This window comes from Malania oleifera, chromosome 6, assembly GCF_029873635.1.
Source record: "Malania oleifera isolate guangnan ecotype guangnan chromosome 6, ASM2987363v1, whole genome shotgun sequence".
Taxonomy (NCBI): domain Eukaryota; kingdom Viridiplantae; phylum Streptophyta; class Magnoliopsida; order Santalales; family Ximeniaceae; genus Malania; species Malania oleifera.
The window spans coordinates 44650746-44673674 of NC_080422.1; the positions used below are offsets into that span (position 1 = coordinate 44650746).

The 22929-nt window shown below is 34.9% G+C and overlaps 1 protein-coding gene across 1 annotated transcript; it reads left to right on the forward strand.

Moving 5' to 3' along the window:
- Nucleotides 1–20222: 20222 nt before the first annotated feature.
- Nucleotides 20223–22404, forward strand: LOC131158006 (mitogen-activated protein kinase kinase kinase 20-like). Its single transcript, XM_058112550.1, has 2 exons — nt 20223–20656; nt 21279–22404. Exon 2 carries the CDS (start codon nt 21311–21313, stop codon nt 22235–22237), a length of 927 nt encoding a protein of 308 aa, XP_057968533.1. The 5' UTR covers nt 20223–20656; nt 21279–21310; the 3' UTR covers nt 22238–22404.
- The last annotated feature ends 525 nt before the right edge of the window (nt 22405–22929 follow it).

Here is a 22929-nt window from a genome sequence, read left to right on the forward strand (position 1 = left end):
GCCGCAACATATCCTCCAATGTCTGAATAGTCCTCTCAGTCTGTCCATCCGTCTGCGGGTGAAAAGATGTACTAAAAGTTTTTTTGATCCTAAGGCATCTTGTAAACTCTTCCAGAAATGAGACTTAAAACGAAGATCTCGATCCGAAACAATAGAAATAGGGATACCATGAAGTCGTACTATTTCCTACACGTACAACTCTGCCAGTATATTCAAGGAATAACTCACTCTGATAGGAATGAAATGTGAAGTCTTCGTCAGCCGATCAACTACAACCCATATAGCATTCTACCCATGCATCGCCGCAGGTAACCCTATCACAAAATCAATCGAAATGTGTTTCCACTTCCACATGGGAATGTCAAGTAGCTGAAGTGGTCCTGTTGACCTCTGGTGCTCCGCCTTGACCTACTGACACGTCAGACACTGCTCTATGAATCAGGTGATCTCTTTTTCGCATTCAACCACCAGAAAGATTCCCTCAAATCTCGGTACATCTTTGTACTGCTAGGATGTACGGTGTAGAGTGAACGGTGTGCCTCCTCCAGAATGACTTGTTTAATCCCGGCATCATCTGGTACACATACCCTGTAAGGACCAGAACTCGAGTGGGTTCCTACATATATATCTTTCAGCGGATGCAAATAAATCTAAATTATTTTTATTACCAAAGTACTAATTAGCTTTATAATACATATATGTCTCAATTATTAAACTGTAAAATTCTAAAATGCTAAAATACACAAATATATTCTAAATTGTACTATGCTAATTTTTTTATTTTACTCAACTCTTTCTATTCCCTCCTATGCACTTGCTACGCCAGATTTTTGGTACACTCTTCAAAATGATCTGAAATATAAAATAATGATTGGGATGAGACGACGCTCAGTAAGTAAATAAGATTATTATTGGTGTGTGGCCAAAATGAGTTTTCATAATTTCGTAAAGTAATATTTAATATTATAACTTCAAAAATGCTTTTAAAATAAATGTAAATTTAAAAATTTCTACATAAAAACTTTTGCCATCAACTACAACAGTAAAATTTTATAATTATATACTATAACTGTTAAATTAATTTTTAACTTTAAAAACTGAAATTATAATTTTTAATTATATACATATATATATACTTTTCCTTATACATTTCTTTTAGATCATCATCTATGCACAATAATGACCATGTTCATATAAACTTATACTTTACTTTCAAATCATCAATAACTCTGTACATGTAATTAAATATGTATATGCATATGCTGTAAAAATCACCCTTAGGTCTGTTAATTCTAAGTCATGTTTATCCCCATAACTGGATTGTGTGGTCCAAAGACTGAACTTAACTGGCTGGCCGGCCAAACTAAATCAACGTACATCATCATTAAGTGAGATTTTTCCTATTAAACCCTGGTTCGACTCAAGTGTGCACTCAGGTGAAATCCACTACCATATAAAACCACTCTGTAAATAGTGTGGGTCCACTCTGATCCGTTTAAACTTTAAGTTGCGGTACCGAGCATTCGTAATTTTCTGTATCGTCTGTGCCATAAGGGGTTTTGAAAACATCTTATTATAAAATTTATAAAATTACAATAAATCATGAAAATATTATTTTTACTCATATTTTCGTGAAATACACAACGTAAAAATCAATTCATATAATTTTTACTCATATTTTCGTGAAATATGTAATGTAAAATTAAACTTATGCCACAAAATTTTTGTATTGAAAACATTTTCTTGAATAAAATTTTTGATGTAAAATACCCGAGGGGTTTAGAACATTTCCTAACTCAAAAATAAATGTAAGTATATTAAAGATAAAACTAGTATAATTAAATATGCGTAAAAATAAACTCAAGAGAATTTTTCAAAACTAACATAATCGAAATTTACTTACAAATAAACTCGAGTATGAATTTTAAGTAAAAATCTAATATAATCAAATTTACTTACCTCTTCTTTTACCTTGTGTTACGAACACAACGAATATCTTAAAAAAATGAGATCGGAAAGAGTGGATGAGTGAGAATTTTAATTATGGCAAAAATTCTCCCTCCACCACTAATTTTTTTATTCACTAATCCTTCTCTTCATTTGGAAATTTTTTTGTGAAAAATGAAGGTTGAGAGCTTCCTATTTATAAGAAAATTTTGAGAAAGAAAATTGAATTTGTAAAAGTATGAGGAGAGGGGTGAAATTATAATTTTTTAAAATTAAGGAATGGACATGGGATGAGTTAGGCATGGGTTAGGTATGTGATAGGGATGGAGGTTATGTGGGAGTGCTTGCCACTACTTCTATTTAATTAATTTTTATTTAGTTACTTACTTAATTAATTAATTAATATATTTTTTAATTTTTTAAATCATTATTATTATTATTATTATTATTATTATTTTTTAAGTTATGTTTTAGTATTTCTTTTTTTAAAAAAATTAAATTTGAATTTTGAAAACTTATATAGGCCCCACATAATTTCGAGACCCAAGTGGGTCCTACGTAACTTCATTAGTCCTCACACAATTTTATGAGCACTACATAGCTTCGAAACTCATGTGGACCCACACGACTTTGGGACTCATGTGGGCCTCACACAATCTTGTGGGCCCCACATAGGATACTTATATTATTATTATTTTATTATTATTATTATTATTATTATTATTATTATTATTATTATTATATTTTTACAAATTATGTCTGTCAAAACATTATTTTATGTATATATACTTATTTACGTGTACAAATAGTGTTTATCCTATGAAATTTCATTTTGACCAGGCCGACCTCCAGGGAGCGATGGAGCCGCAATGGTCTCTAAACACTCGTTAAGACAAGGTCTTTCTTAGGCATCAAACATGAAATCAAGGATCCTACATAAAGTACTTCTGTATTGATATTAACTTAATGACCATTTTTTATTATTTTATTATTATTATTATTATTATTATTATTATTATTATTATTATTATTATTATTATTATGCTTTAATCGTATATATATTTTTGGGTCATCACATACACTGTTATGAAATCTCAAAATCCCATCACTAGAGATACTGAAATCTGGCTTTAACTCACTCTGGACTCCTTCTATAACCTCAACCAGCTCTGAATCTTCCTTCTGAGCTGTTCAGATTTTCTTCTGTAAGGTCGGCTGTACAGGTGAATGGAACACGTGGCACCCATGCTCCACTTGGCGGATTAGGGGTGTCACAAAGTCTTTTCAGCCAACTAAGGTTCGGTCGTCCCAGCTGAGTATAACTACGTGGGTTTGGTTGACCGGGGCCCTTTCAAAAATTATTTCAGGTCTTGATTTTTATTAGATTTCACCCCTATTACTGATGGTATACCTTTTAAGTTATAGGGGATATTTCATGAAGTGTTTATGGGGACCTAATATCAATCTATGGTCTTTGAGCTTATTAACCCTATCATGCATGCGATGCATTAATTATTACAGACCATATTATAGACCCAAATGAATTAAACAACAAATACAAATGAAAATATTTGGTCTTCATTTCCTTTGCTTCTCCAAATGCCATTATATGATGTGAGCATTAAGTACTTTATGGCATTGTCTGAATCTTTGTCATTTCGTGCTAAGAATAATCCTGCACACAAACTCAGGGCACATGTAAGATACAAAGATATTTGTCATTATTAAAACGAGATATGACCTATAAGGTCAATATTCTCCTCCTTTTTCTGATGATAACAAATACTTTAAGCAAAAATGGGTATAGCCATGAAAGACTCCCCCTAAGAATATGCATAAAGGAATTTATAATAAAACTCAAGCATATGAAGAAAGGAAGACACAAATAATTACACATGCAATCAAATTGTTTACCCAGTTTTGCCTACTTCTCCCCCTTTTGGCATCAATAAAAGGGCTAAGGTAGAAAAAATATAATCATTTGAAAATAACCTTAGATAGAAGCTTTTAGGTATGCAATGGATATTAGTCATTCACATACAAGATATATTTTTGGGAACATTTTTAGAAATTTCGGCAGCATGTCTGACTCACTCGAAAAATGAGCAGCTTGGAAGTCATCCCAAGTATAGGAGTTCTGTCATGTAATAATTAGCCCAAGGGCTAGATCGTCTCCTCAGAGAATGCATTTTAATTCTAAACTTAGTGTAATTCCAAAATAAAATAAGAAAAGAAAAGTTTACTGAAAATAGTTAAGATTCAGATTCCTGAGATTTTTGAGATTTCGCAATGAAACTTAAACTTTAACTAAAAATTAAACATGCATAAAATAACTAAATAAATGCCAGATTCAATACCAGAATAACAAAAAAGGAAAAAAAAAACCTTGCAATTATTTAACTAAATAAAAATTCTAACTTTAAACACAAACCCAAACAAAATTAAATCCTAACAAGATAGAACCACTAACTTTAATAATAAAATCACCTAAGAACAAGATAAATTCTAATAAAGACTTCAAATAAGAAAAACAAATTGATTTTTTTTTTCATATTAAATAATAACCTAAACGAATATTTAAGATTCAAAAGAAGACTAAAAAAAAAACGACAATCTAAACTCAATAATTCAAAATAACTCAACCAAATTGAAATTCCAACAATAACTTTGAATAAAAAAAAGTACAAATAAATATAACCCAATCAAAACAAATAAACTTAGTACCTTAACAACTTCAATGAAAAATAACAAATTAAAACAAATAATAGTTAATATTTTGAATAAACTAGAATTAAAAATAAATACAATCCAAACAAATATTTAAATTCCAAAGAAATATTCTAAATAAAAAAAAACTGAAATTATCATTGAAAATAACTTATACAAGTATTAAAGAATAACTAGGGGGAGAGAGAGAGAGAGAGAGAGAGAGAGAGAGAGAGAGAGAGAGAGAGAGAGAGAGAGTGGAGGTGCACGCCCAGCTGCTGCTGCTACCCCCGACCTCCCCTCCAAGCCTACCTAAAAAAAAACTAAAGAAAACTTAAAGAAACCCTACCTAAGCTACTCTCCCTTGACTTTTCAAAATCAACCCAAATAAAAAGGAACTCCCTAGCCTTTAGCTCCAATTCGGCACCCCAAGGAAACACTAGCGCATGGGCCATGTAGCCCTCTCACGTGGGCACATCATTTAATAGGCCTTTATTCGATTTTTTTTCTTTTGTTAACATAGGGCCAGTTTTGCACTTTCAAGCCCAATTTTTATCTAGTAAACGTATGTATCTCTCAAAGTTTGAAACATGAAAGTTGTAGAGCTCTTTCTTAGCTTTCCCTAAAATTTTGAATCATCTCGATCAAAGCTCACATGAGAAAGTTACGCTCAAATTACGAAGTAATATCGAAATAGTCCATAAAACAGCGTATGACAACTTCACGTCCGATTTCGACCTTGATGCAATAAGTATTTCTCAAAATGAAAAACATGAAAATTGTAGAGCTTTTTCTTATATTTCTACAGCATCTTGAATCATCTAAATTGGAGGTTAGATGAGAGAGTTACGTACAGATTACGAAGTACTATCAATTTTTAGCTTCCAATAGTCGCCCTGCAATAAAAAAATATCAAAAATTCATAAATTACTCAATAAAATTCAAATATTATAAATAGGACATAATGTTAAAATATTGAAAGTAATTATACATTTAATTAAAAATATAATTCGCAATACATGAATTAAAGCATTTAATTACGCAATTTAAGCGCGTAATCAATGTCGTTTGAAAGTAGAGCATTTCCCAAAAAATATTTGTATAACAATGACCTGATTGAGTTCAACAAATATTTTAAAATATTTACATCAATCAACTCAAGCAGTCCAGTATGAATCAAAACAGTTTAAATAATAAGTACATTACTTCCAATATAAAAAAAGGAGTATAGTCATGCAGTACAAAGTGGATAACAAAAGTAATCTTACAAAGTATAAAGTATATTAATAATTAATGTGAGAGATCATTTCAGAGCTGTAGTTTTCTAAGCTAAGTAGCTGTCCCTTAGTTTATGCACTCAATCATACTTCTAGGTGGCATCTCTACAGTGCATTAGACCTAATTCACGTCTAATCTGTATAAATCTATCCTCTTGAAGAGGTTTTGTGAATATGTCCGCCCACTGTTCATTAGTGCACACGAACTCAAGTGCCACACCCCCCTTTTGCACATTATCACGAATAAAGTGATGTCTAATTTTAATGTGTTTGGTTCGTAAATGTGAGATGGGATTCTTTGAGATATTAATTACAGTAGTGTTATCACATTTGATTGGAACCGTGTCATAGTGCGAGCAAAAATCCATAAGTTGTTGCTTCATATAAAGCATTTGAGCACAAAAACTTCGCCGTAATATATTTAGTTTTGGTTGTGGATGAGGCAACTGAGTTTTGTTTCTTGGAGAACCAAGAAACTAGAGATTGTCCTAAGTAATGACAAGTGCCGCTAGTGCTCTTTCGATCTACTTTACTATTGGAAAAGTCAGCATCCGTGTAACTAACAATCTCAAATGAAGTATGCTTAGGGTACCACAATCCTAACTCAGTAGTTCCAACAAGGTACCTAAGTATCCTCTTAACTGCTAACAAGTGAGACTCCTTAGGTGTAGCCTAAAATCTAGCACACATACAAATACTAAACATAATATCAGGCCTGCTAGCTATAAGATACAAGAGACTACCAATCATGCCACGATAAAGTTTGACATCAATAGGAATAGCTTGCTTATCTTTGTCAAGTTTAGTGGAAGAGCTCATAGGAGTTCCTAGAATTTTACCATCTTCTGTATTAAATTTCTTGAGCAAATCCCTAATATATTTTGATTGGCATATGAAAGTCCCATATTTGACTTGTTTAATCTGGAGTCCTAGGAAGAAGCTTAGTTCACTCATCATGCTTATTTCAAATTCGTTTTGCATGCATTTGGCAAACTCATTGCACATTTCATCATTTGTAACCCCAAAGATAATATCATCAACATATATTTGTACAAGGAGCATGTGATCATTTTTAGATTTAATGAAGAGTGTAGTGTCAATTTTGCCTCTGATAAATCCATTTTCTAGAAGAAAACCACTAAACCTCTCATACCAAACTCTAGGAGTTTGTTTCAATCCATACAAGGCTTTAGACAATCGATATACATGATTAGGATATTTATGGTTTTCAAATCCTGGTGATTTTTTTACATAGACCTCTTTATTTATATAGCCATTTAAAAAGGCGCTTTTAACATCCATCTATATAATTTAAAATCCTTAAAAGTGGCATATGCAAGTAATATGCGAATGGCTTCCATTCTAGCCACGAGAGCATAAGTTTCCTTAAAGTCGATTCCTTCCTCCTGATTATACCCCTGTGCTACTAGTCTAACTTTGTTTCTAGTCACTACTCCATTTTCATCCTTTTTGTTTCTATAAACCCATTTGGTTCCAATAATAGTGTGATCGTCATGTCTAGGAACTAGGGTCCAAACTTTACTTCTTTCAAATTGATTTATCTCTTCCTATATAGATAGTACCTATGATTCATCCTCTATGACTTCATTTATATTTTTAGGTTCTTCCTGAGATAAAAATGCAAAGTGACTAACCAGGTTTCTTAAGGAAGAACGTGTAGCAACACCACGTGAGGGTTCACCAATGATTTGTTCTAAAGGATGGTTCTTAATAAATTTCCAGTCTCTAGGAAACTTCTGAACCTCATTTTCATCTTTATTATCCTCAATTGATTTATCATTAATCTCTGAATTTTTATCTACATTATTTTCAATGGAGAGCTTCTCTAATCCTGTTCTAATTTCAATATCATTTTCATCATTTCTTTTAGAAAAAGGATTAGACTCATCAAAGACAACATAAATGAACTCAATAACAGTTAATGTTCTTTTATTAAATACCATGTATGCTCTGCTGTCAAGTGAATAACCTAGAAAAATTCCTTCATCAGATTTCGAGTCAAACTTTCCCAGGTGTTCGTTATCCCTAAACACAAAGCATTTACAGCCAATGGCATGAAAATAAAAGATGTTTGGTCTATGGTTATTCCATAATTCATAGGGAGTTTTATTAAGAGAGGGCCAGATTAAGACTTTGTTCATTACATAGCATGCAGTGCTCACTACTTCATCCCATAAATATTTGGGTAACTTATGTTCATTAAGCCTTATTCTACCCATTTCTTGTAAGGACATATTCTTTCTTTCAACAACACCATTTTGTTGTAGGGTCCTAGGTGCAGAGAAATTATGAGATATACCCTCTAGGTCACAGTAGTTCTCTATGCCTTCATTTTAAAATTCTGATCCCCTATCATTTCTAACGTGTGTTATTTTGTACCCTTTTTCATTTTGTATTCTTCTACAAAGTCTAGTAAATTGATCACATGATTCATCTTTATGTGCACGAAATAGTGCCCATGTGAACCTAGAATAGTCATCTACAATTACAAATGCATATAAATTCCCTCCTAGACTTTGAACTTGATTAGGACCAAATAAGTCTTAGTGCAGCATTTGAAGTGGCCTAGTAGTAGATATGATTTTATTTGACTTAAAACTAGATCTCGTTTGCTTACCCATTTAACATGCATCACAAATTTTATTTTTCACAAAAAGTGTTTTTGGTAAGCCTTTAACAAGATCTTTTTTCACAAGTTTTAATAGAAGATCCATGCTAGCATACCCTAGATGCCTATGCCACAACCAACTTGCTTCATTTATAGTAGAAAAACATGTTACATGCTATGAAGCTAAGTTATCAAAGCTAGTGGTGTAAACATTTTCGTGACGATCAACAGTAAAAAGAATTTTGTTATTAGATTTATTTTCAACAATGCATCTATCATTTTCAAAGGACACTCTATAACCTTTATCACATAATTGACTTATACTTAGTAGGTTATGTTTTAAACCATCAACTAATAAGACATTATCAATGACAAGGGAAGGTTTCTTACTAATCTTACCTACTCCGATGATTCTTCCCTTTGTGTTGTCCCTGAAAGTCACGAACCCTCCTTCCTTGGGAACAATGGATGCAAACTTGGCCGTGTTGCCAGTCACATGTCGTGAACAACCACTATCCATATACCACTTGTCCTTAGATGAGGACGACCTTAAGCACACCAGCAAAAATATTTAACTGATGTTGGTCCTCAAATTCTGTTGGGTTCAAAGGGGTTAGTGCTTGATTCACCTTTGACTCTCCATACTTTCTTAATTTTCACATTTATATTTCTAAATGGATAATCAAATTGAATATGACCATTCTGTTTGCATTTAAAACATGTTATTTTCCTGAATGATTCTTTAGGTGGAATATGAGTTTTTGATTTACGAGTAAAATGTCTCAAATAAAGATAATTTCGTCTTATGTTTTCAATTCCATTAAAACCAAGACCTTCTTTACCAAGCAAATTTCTTTGGGCCTCAAGAAGTTTTTCAAAATTGTTTTGGCCCTCTGTAAATTTATAGATAATTTTGGAGCTATCCTCCAATTTTCTTTCAAGCTCAACAATTTTCAAATCCTTTCTTTTTTAAGAGATACAGCATGAGACTTCTTTCCAATTTCAAAAAGTTTTAACCAATTTTCACATTTCTTTTTCAAAGCATCATTTCCTTGGTCATCTTATTTAGAAATTTAGAGACATGAATATATTCATACTACAGTTCTTTATATGCAGGCATGCTATCAGAATCAGAATCATCATAAGAATAGTAAGAAGATAAAGAACAAGATGATAGTATCTCATCATTGTGTGCCATCAAACACAAGTTAGCAACCTCAGTGTCACTAGAGCCCGTGTCTAAAACCACTACTATTATGTTTGTCCCATGATGTGCCTTTCATTGCTTTCTTTTTTTTTTCTTTGATTCCTTTTTCAACAATGGGCAGTTTGGTTTAATATGCCCGACTTTGTTACAGTTGTAGCATGTGAGAGCATTTGATTTTTCTTTTCTTTTGCTTAACTCTCCCTTTTCATATACTAAGCCCTGGAACCTTCTATATGGCTTACTATTCTTTCTAAAGAACCTACTGAATTTCCTGGTAAGCATACTCATATCTTCTCCTGATTCTGGTTTACTGCATTCACTAGAAGTGTTAGTAGATATTTTCAAAGTAGTTACTTTCTTTACTCTATTTTGCTCATTCAATCTCTCACTAATAGTCATCTCGTATGTTATAAGTGACCCTATTAGTTCATCTAGAGTCATTGCCTTTAAGTCTCTACCCTCAGCTATAGCAGTAGCCTTTGCTTCCCAAATAGATGGCAATCCCCTAAGAATTTTCCTAATCATTTCATATATGGGATATGTTTTCCCTAATGCATGTAATGAGTTAGTGATGTGAGTGAAGCGAGTGTACATGCTCTGTATAGATTCACTAGAGTTCATTCTGAATGCCTTGTACTCACTAGTTAACATGTCAATTCTACTATCCTTAACACCTCTAGTGCCCTCATAAGTAATCTCTAGTTTATCCCATATTTCCTTAGCTGTTGTGCATGCTATAACCCTGCTGAATTCATTTGCATCAAGTGCACAGTATAAATTATTCATAGCAGTTGCAGTTACATTTATTGCCTTTATGTCATCATCAGTGTATTCATCCTTAGTCTTAGGTACTCCAACCTCCTCTACAGTTTTCATGGGTACATAATTTCCTCTAGAAACCACTCTCCACACCTTCCAATCAATGTTTTGAAGGTAAATGCGCATCCTTTGTTTCTAGAAAGTATAATTCATACCACTGAAAATAGGAGGACATGTGGACGAGTGTCCCTCAACAAAAGAGGTTACACTAGCATGAGCCATTAAGATCTTTTTACAAAAAAATGATTAAGTATAAGCAACTAGGTTTGATACCAATTTTCAACTTTAGTGTAAACCCAATAGGGGAGGTGAATTGGATATTTAAAATTTTTCTGCCTAGGTCAATTATCCAGCAACAGTTCACAAACCTAGAGTCAATCTAGTGCAAAACAGATAGAAGCAGCTCCAATTAAATTACTTCAGATACATTTAAACAAGCAAGCACAATATAGCAAAGCAGACAAAGTAAAAATGATACCAAATGTGTTATTGAGGTTCGACAAATATGTCTACGTCCCCGCCTCTAGCTCGCAAGCTTGAGGATTCCACTAAAGCTCATTTGCGGGTGGAGCGACACCGAATACAATACCCTTATAAGTTTTGATACCACTTCTTATACTCACACATATGTAACCAATATTTATCAGCGAAGTTCCCGAGGATAGGGGAGATTACACGCCCATACATGTAACGCCCCTATGGTCTGATATCGTTTATAACCTTACTCGATTACCTCGGGTGCGGTTACAACTGATACTTATCAGGGCACTCACCTTACTCAGTAAACCTTAAGCGGAGAGTTTTACTTCGCCCCAATTATTTATGCAATTAAACTCACACTCTTTCATTCCTCATCACTAGTACAAACTTCATAACATAATTTCCATACTGAGCATACCACCCCCACCGGCATCAGTAGGAACTTCATAACATAATTTTCATACCGAGCATACCACCCCCATCGGCATCAATAGGAACTTCATAACATAATATTCCGTACTGAGCATACCACTCCCACCGGCATCAGTAGGAACTTCATAACATAATTTTCGTACTGAGCATACCACCCCCACCGACACCAGTAAGAACTTCATAGCATAAATTTCCGTACTGAGCATACCACCCCCACCAACATCAATAGGAACTTCATAACACAATTTCCATACTGAGTATAACACCCACACCGACATTAGTAGGAACTTCGTAACATAAATTTCCATACTGAGCATACCACCCCCATCGGGATCAGTAGGAACTTCGTAACATAATTTCCATATTCAAATTTCAATATTCACAATGTAGTATTCACAATTTAGTATTCATATTTCAGTATATTCGTTCATCTCATCACATCAGTAATATTCTCATCATTTTCTATTTCATTCTCGTCATTTCAGAACACATTCTATTCTCATAATAGTATATATCTCATTTCACGCATTTCAATATTTCTCAATAAAACAAATCAAATTTTCTCATTTCCTCGTTTATCATAGAAAACATTTCTGTACATACATATCATATTCCAACCCTTTCCAGTAAAATACACTTTGGTATATCACAATTCATCATTTTCATTATTTCAAATCTCATATCATCACAATTCAGTTTATAAAACAAAACTAGGTTTCCCCTTATCTTCATTTCTGCATAAAAAATTTCCATATATATATATATATATATATATATATAATAGTCTCATTATTCTCAGTGCAAATCACATAACCTAGTTTCAAATACATTTCCAGTATAAATCGTATGCCACACAATTTTATTTGATATTTATATCATAATAATCACAGACAAAATATCATATTATCATTTTCACATATTTACTCAACTAGTAATTTCCAAAAATAACTGTTATAGTTTATTCCTCTTACCTGACTAACTGAGAGGCCTGCTAACAACCATAAATCCACGCCCCGTGACGTTCGAAATTCGAAACCCTGAAATTCACATTTTCCCAAATTAATCAAATCAACCCTCATAATATTTCTCATTTAGCATTTCCCAAGCCTCATATACTCCAAATTAACAATTAAACCCTAAAATACCTTACTTACCCTGATTTTGGAGTGGTGCCTAGGAAACCCAAATTAAAAATCTGCTCCAAATAAAATGATGAGGATTGGAGCTAGCATCCTGTGGTGGTGTCTGATTGTCAATTTGACTAAAAATTAAGGAAAAATTAAGGAGAGAGTGAGAGTTTACCTTACCCCAGGAGTGATGCCTACAACGCTTCTATGACAAATCCACTTCGGTTAAAATGTCAGTGGCTGAGAATGAAACCCATGAGTATCTTCCGTTTTTTGATCGATGCTCGTTTGACCGAGGAAATCGAGGAGAGAATGAGAATGAGGGGAGATAGAGAGAGAGAGACGTGAGAGACGTTGAGTGAGTGCTACGCCTGGGGGGGGGGGTTTAATCAAATCTCAGGATGCTTCTATAAGCATCCTGAGGATTTGTATATCATATATATATATATATATATATATATAATTATATTAGTATATTAGTATATAATATAATATTATTTAATTAATAGTTATTATTAATTAATTTATATATATATATATATATATATATATTTGAAATCACTACATCCTCCTATAATATTTATTTTTGGGGCTTTACAAATATTCCTAGTGCATGGAAGCAAATTCTATAGATAAAGAGATTATTTACATAGTGGGGTTGATTCTATGTGGCATTGGCTTTTAATTCTCTCTTACTAGTCTACTTTAAGAACAAACGTATGTATTTTTCTATTAGTGAAAATTGTAATATTTATTTCTCATCACCCTTTTATTTGTGGGAAAAAATCATAAGACTTTGTTAAGCATAGATCAAATAGAATTAAAATGTTTTTCGTAAAGGACACATATCACTGTTAAAGAATTTGGAGACATTAATTATGTGAAAATTCATTTACATTTGTGAAGATATCATTTATTAGGTAAGGGGTATATTTGTTTTAAATTAGTTTTTGATTATCTCTCATGCATCCACACTTTAAAAAACAAATTGCATACAATATTTTTTCTATAGCTATGTATCACAGACCCCCAAATAAGACTCAACTAAGGGTCGCGCAGCACTCGTCAAAGACTCTCCTTCAACAGAGTCAGTCGATAATTACATGTTCAAGCCTGTAGACATGAGCACCTGATAAGTTTCAAAAGCCACTTGTAACAAGGAAAGTATTAATACAAACAATAATAAATCATGAAGGTAAGAGACATTCATAGTCAATGATAAATAGAACTACTTATTTTATTCAATTAAGAGGGCAATCATACAAACCATAACACAAGTAATTTCTTATCCATTTTAAATCCCTGGAGAATACATGTAAAGTCATCTCTCCTCCCCATTCAACTCACATTCATTGTCACCCCCTAACATCTTCCCCCACTTATTTTATTGGCGTCCTCATCGATTTGCTGAAGGAGAATACATGTAAAGCCATCTCACCTCCCCATTTAACCCACATACATTGTCACCCCCTAACGTCCTACCCCACTTATTTTATTGACGTCCTCGTCGATTTGCTGAAGGAGTCTTTAGTCTCTGGGTTCTGTTGTTGTTGTCTTAAAGTTCATGAAATCTTGAATCTTCTGCAAGGCAAGCTAAAAGTTTTTTTTTTGTCTTCTCCCAACTATTGTTGTTGGTGACCTTCGTCATTGATGACTTGACTGCAAGGATCTCCTCTATATCTTTGGTTACAACCTTTATTCTTTGATGAATATGTATGCTCTGGGACTCTCCTCTGTACGACTCATCCACTGTGCGAGGTAGCTGCAACTGCCGGCCTATAACAAGCTGAAAATGACTCTTATTGGTTGTTGAGCTCTTTTGGGCATTAAAATAGAACTAAGCCACATCAAGTAGTTGCACCCAATTATTCTAATTGACATTGATGAAATGGCGTAAGTACTCTTCTTTTAGCCCATGGAATCTCTTTGTCATTCTTTCTGTTTTGTGGATGATAGCTTGAAAAGATGTCAAGATGTGAACTGAGAATTCTAAAAAGTTTAGTCCAGAAGTTGCTGGTGAATCTTTAGTCTTGGTCACTGACAACATCTTGGAGAACATCCCAATACTACACAACATTCTTGAAGAATAGTTATGTTGTTTCCTCTGTCAAACACTATCTTGGTGTAGGTATAAACGTACCATATTTCGAAGCCATGTCTATAACCACAAGTATAAACATTGCATCTCAAAGGGTGGTTTCATGATGTCCTGAAGAGCAAGTATTGGATCTCTTACCATAGCATCCTTCAAGTCATCAAAGGCTCCCTGAAACTTCTCTATCAAATTCCACCCTTAGTTTTGCCAAAGGAGCAGTTCTCCTCGAGTATCCCTACACAAGCTTCCTGTAATAGATGGTAAGCCCAAGAAAGGAACGCAGCTCCTTCATTGTTGTTGGGATCTTCCATTTTTGAATCGCTCTCACTTTCTCTATATCCATGCTGATATGACCTTGCTCAATCATATGACCAAGAAATTTGATGCATCGTTGTGCAAAAGATCACTTCTCTTTCTACCCATTCAACACAACTTGGATGGTCGTAGGCACCAGCTTTTGGTCAACTTGTTCCTCTACCACCATCGTAGTGAGATACATATGTTCACCTTTTCTTAATCCCTTCTTGAGTTATATGGTTGAAAGGAACTTCTCATCATATCCTTTCCTTGCAAAAGATCACCATGAGAGGGTGATCTCCCATCAGACACAAAGAACCAGCAAAAGGCAATAGCACTACCTTAGATTCCCTTAGGAATTACATTTTTTTTTTTTTGCATGGATCATCTACTAGAGTTTGTAGCATTTACTCTGCCTACCTTTTGGCACTTGGCGTGACACCCTGCCTACCCCTCCCGGGTGCTTGGCGTGGCACCCTGCAACCCTTTTGGGTGCTTGGCGTAAACCATCGCCCTTTCTCCTCAAGATTAACTTACCATAGCATGCAATGTTCATCCTACCTACCTTTTTTGTGCTTGGTGTGAACCATTACCCTTTCTCTATAGTCTGGTGGAAGTCCTTTGACCACTCCACCATCAAATTTCCGCGGTTGTCACCTCTTGTCTGAATGGTTCTTTGTGAATTGGTAGGTTTTCGGGCGATTTCCACCATGTGGATCGTCAAAAGTGAGCAGGAGAGTTGGTTGTTAACCTGTCACCGTACCAAAAGGATTTATTAGTTGAAAAATATTTAGGTTTTGGTACCTTAGTTCGAGAACCCTCAATGGTATCAATTATTGGCCTTTGTGACATCTGTGCTACCACGTTTAAATTAACACTCATCTCCTACAAGTTGTTATAAAACTGGTCCGTTATGTTACAGAGCTTGCCAAGTTCCTTCAACTCCTCTTTTAGGGTGTCAAATGGATTCTTTGACATTTTCTACAAGAAAATGGAAAAAAAAATTTAGTTAACTCACGTAACGGGGGCCCAAGCTCTATTTGCTCTCCTTCATGAGAAGTAAGGGTCCTCACACCCTCAATGTGTTTCGGCCTATTCTCAAAAGCTTCTAATTGCTCAATGTTCCTTTGGAAGATCTCAAGCTATATTGGTATTTTCTCCACGAATTTATGTGGAGAATAAATTTCTTAAGTTCCACAATTCTATTCTAAAGCTAAGATACACTAAAGAGATTTCCTCAAGTGTTTCCTTTGGCATGCCTTTCTCTTTCGACAATTCCACCACTCTTGCCTTAAGTGCTTCAACGTGCTCTGTCTTTACAAACTCTGGAGTTCTCATTTTACCACTCATGGTGCTCGCACACACTGAGCTTTGATACCAACTGTCACGAACCTCGAAAAAGACTCAATTAAGGGTCATACGACACTCGTTAGAGGCTCTCCCTTAATAGAGTTAGCCGATAATTGCACGTTTAAGTCTGCAAACATGGGCACGAGATAAGTTTTAAAAGCCACTCATAACCAAGAAAGTATTAATACAAACAACAATAGATCATGAAGGCAAGAGACATTCATACATAATGATAAATAGAACTAATTATTTTATTTAATTAAGAGGACAACGACACAAGCCATAACACAAGCAATTTCTTATCCATTATAAATCCTTTGAGAATAGATGAAAAGCCATCTATCCTCCCTATTTAACCCACATTACATTGTCACACCCTAACACTATGCTTATTATCTCTACATTTTCTTCCAATTTGTAGTTTAGAAATAAAGTCATGAGAAAGCAATAGAAAATTCAAAACAAAAGTGTTGGCATGAGTTGTCAATCAATGATTGATTAGAGATAGTGTGGGATTAGGCTTTATTGTGAAATCCCTCCTTTGAAGGGTTAACCATGATAATAGCCTTATATAGTGTATAGCGTAGAATAGCTTCCGAAACTTTATCTTTGTACTAATATATATGTTTGTAATTTTTCTTGTAAATATTGCAATGGAAATACCCCTTTTTTCTTTTTTCTTTATCATGGTATCAGAGCAAAGATCCTAGGATTTCTACTATAACCACAACCTTGACCCAAAGAACTTAGAACTGATTGAAAACTATGGTGGAATTAACCAATGAGGTTACCACCGATGAGGTGCAACACAGTGGAAACTCTACAGGCTCCATTTTAGAAAATTTGACTGCAAAAATCACGCAAGTCTCAACCCAAAATCAGACCCAAACCCACATGCCAAAGTTTGATTCCTCCGTTACACATATTGACATAAAGTTGGATGGAACCAACTATGCCTTATGGTCCCAAGTTGTTGAGATGTATATATCTGGCAAAGGCAAATTGGGATATATTAATGGAGGCTTTCCACAACCTCAATTGAAAGATCAAACTTTTCAAAAATGGAGAGCCGAAAATGCAATTATAAAAGGGTGGCTTGTCAACTCTATGAAGCCACCCTTGATCGGTAACGTCATTCGCTTTCCAACTGCAAAAATGGTATGGCATTCTATCTTTACAACTTATATTGATGGAACTGACACCTTCCAAGTATATAATCCTGAAAGACAGGTGACTAGAATAAGACAAATAGGAGGGTCCATTAAAAAAAAATATTACAATGATCTTCAAGGCTTGTGGAGAGAAATTGATTTTCATCATCCTATCCCAATGGAGCGTGCTATTGATATATTGAAATATAATTCAATCCAACAAGAAGATAGAGTCTATATATTTCTTGATGGATTGTATGATTGACTAGAAAAGATTTGGAGTAATGTGCTACAGTTACGACCATTCCCTACAATAGAACAAGCCTACACTCACATTCGAAGGGAACATATTAGGCAGACGGTGATGATAACAGGAACGAAAAGAGTGTGTTTGTCTAAGGGAGAGGGGACCCTATTTTCTGGAGGAGTGTCCTCCCTTTTTATTTTGGTCGGGTTCCCTTCATGTGGTTGGCTCCTATTAGGGGATGTAAATGCTCTTCCTTTTGGTTTTCCTATGTTCAATGTGAGTGGTTGATTAAACTACTCTAGTTATGGTTTGTAGATGGTTTCTCCATGTTTTGGGGTGGTCATATGGTTTCTCTTTTAACCAACCTAATATTAGATCTGCCACATGACCTACAAGTGGATAGGGTGAATTGAGGTGCACCTATGCCATGTGACCTAAGAGAACCGAGATGCACCTCTGCCATGTGACTTGTACATGGATGAGGTGAGCTATACCATGTGACCTGCACATGGACGAGGTGAACAAGGTGACCCTCTACCACTTGACTTATGGGCGAGGTAGACTGACGTGAACCTTAGCCACATTACCTACACATGGATGTGGTCCACCAAGTTGAGACTTTGCCTCGTGTATTACACATGGACGAGGTAAATTGAGGTGAGCCTTTGCCATGTGAGCTGTGCATGGATGAGGCGAGCCTCAAGCACGTGACTTGCATGTGGACATGGTGAGCCTTTTCTGCATGACCTAGGCCTAAACAAGGTAAGCCTCTCCATGTGATTTATGGGTGGATGAGATGAGTCAAAGTGAGCCTTTACCATGTAATCTACATATGGTGTGAGGTGGATTGTGGTGAATGTTAGCCATATTACTTGTACATAGATGAGGTGCACTAATGTGAGCCTCTGCCATGTGATATGTATGCTGATGAGGTGAACTAAGGTGCGCCTCTACCACGTGACTTACACATGGAAGATGTGGACCTAGATGAACCTCAATCCTATAATCAGAATTTCGATCAAGTGGATCAAGGTCAGCATGTTACCAAAACATGGATGAGGTGAATTGGCGTGTACCTTTGCCACGTGACTTACGTGGATGAGGTGAATTGAAGTGAATCCCTTTTGCCCTCACTTGGTAAGTTGTTGTTCTTATCTCACTTGGTTTCTACTCTCAACAATACATATTGTACATTATGTAGTAACTCAATACTAACTTTATTTAACTCTTTTCATGTCAAGAGAAATATCTTACCTATACATATTATATAATTTTCTTTTAAAATTTAATTATAAGAATAATGTAATTTGGCCTATAAAACATGCCAATGGCTAGAGGTTGGATTTTCATATAGCAAGTCTCGAGTTCAAATAGGGGTAGGAAGTGGTATAAAATAGGAGTTACCTCCTGTTGTGCTACCCAAACCTAGTGTGTGGGTGTTCAATTGACTGAAAAAAGAACAACGTGATCTATTTGTATGTGTGCATGTGCGCACGAATGTATATCAAACTAAAATAAATGTTGGCACAATAAGGTATTATTAATTTATTTAAAATATAAATAATTAATAGTATATATATATATATATATCGTACAATTTTATAAAATAAGAAATCAAAGTTTCTTCTAAATTGAGCTAAAGAAATTTCTAATTTTTTAATGTTTCAATTTTTAAAATTAATTTTTGTATTATAAATATAAATATCACATCGTAGTTTTTGTAGAATAATGGAGCTCTTGCATTTATATAAGATTTGTTTGTGCTACCATATCTAAAGCATTGACATTTTCTAAGCATGTTTTGATAGACACTTTAAAAACATGTCTCTAATTGTAAGATTATATAGACCTTATAAATATCATATTTTAGTTCTAACAAAATATTCATTAGACCATTGTGTACTGTCATATTTAAAATATGAAAATTTTTTTAACAGTGTTTCATACATATTGACACTTTATAAATATGTTTATAATTTTAAAATATTGCACTTGTAGTTTTGTAAGATTGTTGTATATCTTCATATAAGATAATTACATTTTTGGACAGATTTAAAAACTTTAATAAACCTTATTCATGTCAATTGCAACACATGCAATAAAATTACAAGCTAGCTAAATTTTTTCTTTAATTTTAGTTTTTAAAATTTTAATTATTTTACTTGAGCCCAAAATCCCTCTTTTTTTTTTTTTCCTGAAATTATTTCTTATCTTTAAATTTTTAATTTTTTAAAATTAGAATTCCTTCTTTTTAATTTTTGATATTTGAACTAAGTTATTTATTTATTAGATTTTTTAAAAATAAATCATATATGAGCAAGAGAAGGGGAAAGGAATCCTTCAGTCGCTTGAATTTTGACCTCATTCTGCCGCGTTTAAAAATACAACCGTTGCTGGAAAAGATAATCCTCTTTTCTTTCTCTGCTGCTCTCTTCTACCGACTACAAGAGAAGACCGTTTGATCGCAATCCAGAAAAATCTGATTCTCTCTCTCTCTCTCTCTCTCTCTCTCTCTCTCTTCTCCTCGTTTCTTCTACCAGTGCCGAAGGCTGAGGGGCGGAGAGAGTTTGTGTGTGTGTGAGAGAGAGGGAGAGAGAACCGCAGAGAAGACCGTTCGATCGCAAGCCAGAAAACCTAATTCTCTGAAGGCTGAGAGACAGACAGAGAGGGCACTCTGTACGAGGATAGAGCGTTTGATCGCACGCCAGAAAACCTAATTCTCCGAACGCTGGGAGAGAGAGAGAGAGAGAGAGAGAGAGAGAGAGAGAGAGAGAGAGAGAGAGAGAGAGAGAGAGAGACAGAGAAAGAGGGCACTCTGTACGAGGATAGTGAGCTGCTAAAAGAAGTAGAATTTGACACTTGAAAATCGATCACCGACCCCGTTTGCTTCAGGTTTCAAAACATAGCTGCTCTTTCATCTTTCCGTTAAACATGTGGGAATAAAATGCTATATGTTTTTGAGAAATCCAAACAAAACACAGCCTTTGATTGGCATCGTTTTTTGCCTTTTATTACCGAGTGGGACTTTAAACTGATTATCTATATATATATATATATATATATATATATATATATTCAGATCTTGATGGAGGGCATTTTACTTTACTTGTTCTTAATCTTTATTATTTTAGTCTCAATTCATGAGGATGCGAAGGAGAGACTGTGAGGAATAGATCATAAATGGTTGTCATTATTATTTTAATGTTAGCAGATTGAAGTTGTTTTCGTTACACATATATAAATGGAAAAGGATTAATTTCTGTCTCCAAATATGATTTAATTATTGAAATGCTAATATAAGATATAGTAGGCTATTCATTATGTTTAATAGATTTTGATAAATGTAGTTATAGATGATTGTGCTTGTTCACTATTCTTCAGCATATGTTCGTAAATATTCTGGTTGCAATTTAGATAAATATGTAGACAAATAAATATACATTGGGATTAGATGCCTAAACAGGACACTTGAAATCGCCACTAATAATGTCCATTTCTCTCTCTCTTGTACCAGGATAGTGAGCTGTGAAAAGAAGTAGGAGAGTCATGGAGAGGAAGCGGGGAGGAAGTGATGAATGCGATTATGGAGATGGAGGATCATGGAGTAGAGGGCCTTTGATTGCCAAAGGCAGTTTCGGCTCTGTGTTTATTGCCATTTGGAAGAAGAAGAAGAAGAAAGGCTACTTCTTGGCTGTCAAGTCGTGCGAGGTCTCTACCTCCAGTTCTCTGCGGGACGAGGGAAATATTCTCAGTAATTTTCATGGCTGTTCCAACATATTACAGTGCTTCGGTGAAGAGACAACCACCAGTGAAAATGGGCAGGTGGTCTACAACCTGCTTTTGGAGTATGCCAGTGGAGGCACCCTGGGTGGTCTCATTGCCAAGAATGCTGCTGCTGCTTCTTTCATTCCTGAATCAGATGTGAGGGCCTACACCAGGGATATTCTCTGCGGCCTCCATCAAATTCATGTCGCTGGTTATGTACACTGTGATTTAAAGCCTGAGAACATCTTACTTTTCCCGCCTGATTCTGGTTTTGGAAGATTTGTGGCCAAGATTGCTGATTTCGGATTGGCCAAGAAGAGGAGGGTGCAGTATCCGTACTTGAGAGGATCTGCAATGTATCTGTCCCCTGAAGTTTTGATTGACGGGATACAGGGAGCCCCTTCTGATATTTGGGCTCTTGGCTGTGTGGTCCTCAAGATGCTAACTGGAAGACCACCATGGCTCAATACTGCAGGTTTAAACCGTGAGGGCCTTTTGTCTCGGATTGCCACTCCCAATGAATTGCAGCAAATTCCGAGTAGCCTGTCCGAAGAAGCAAAAGATTTCTTGAAGCATTGTTTTGTGAGGAAGGCTAATACCAGGTTCACTGCGGAAATGCTTTTGATTCACCCATTCGTTGCAGGATTGGACTGCACTAATGTACAAGAAACTAGTGATTTTGAGGAGCAGGAGCAGATAACCCCATAATTCCATTGCCCGAGACTGATAATGAGTGTTCCTCGTCTTCCTCTATTATTTGGTTGACACGATTTTTTCACTCTCAAAGACAGCCTGTATATGCGACTGATGCCAGAAGCTCGTGTATTGGAGTTGTTTGCTTCCGGGTACTTCTGATAGTGACAATGGAGCATAGAAGATCATGTTGACTCATGATTTAGGACACACTTAATGTCTTTTGAGAAGAATTGTATATGATATTTGCTTTCAAAAGTTGAATTAGCAATGCCAAATTGCCTTTGAAACAGTAGCTTAATAGAGAATTTTTACCTTCAGGCTAGATTTCTTTCCCAAAGCAGCCTTTTGACTTTCAGTTCTATGTTGCAGCTACCTTCAAGTGGAATATCATTTTTGTACTTTTAGCTGTTGATCCAATAAAAAAAAAAAATCCAAGTTACATGCAAGCTTAATATCAGATAGGAACATGCTTATTTTTTACATACAATTGCCAGTTAGCCACTTCCATGTTTTTATGTCAACCAAAATTATACCGATAACTGTTCAGGTCCCATGCACAAACAATCTTACAATATCATAAGAGCACATTGTTAAATAGAAGTTAAAACCAGTAGTAAAGTAGGACTCGTTTATTTTTTTCCTAGTGGGAATGAGATTTAAAAGAAATTCAGTGGTCTACACATAGGTGCAGTAATTAAGAACTT

What these genes read in the sequence shown, in the direction of transcription:
- LOC131158006 (XM_058112550.1), top strand. Translation starts at nt 21,311, where the DNA reads ATGGAGAGGAAGCGGGGAGGAAGTGATGAATGCGATTATGGAGATGGA.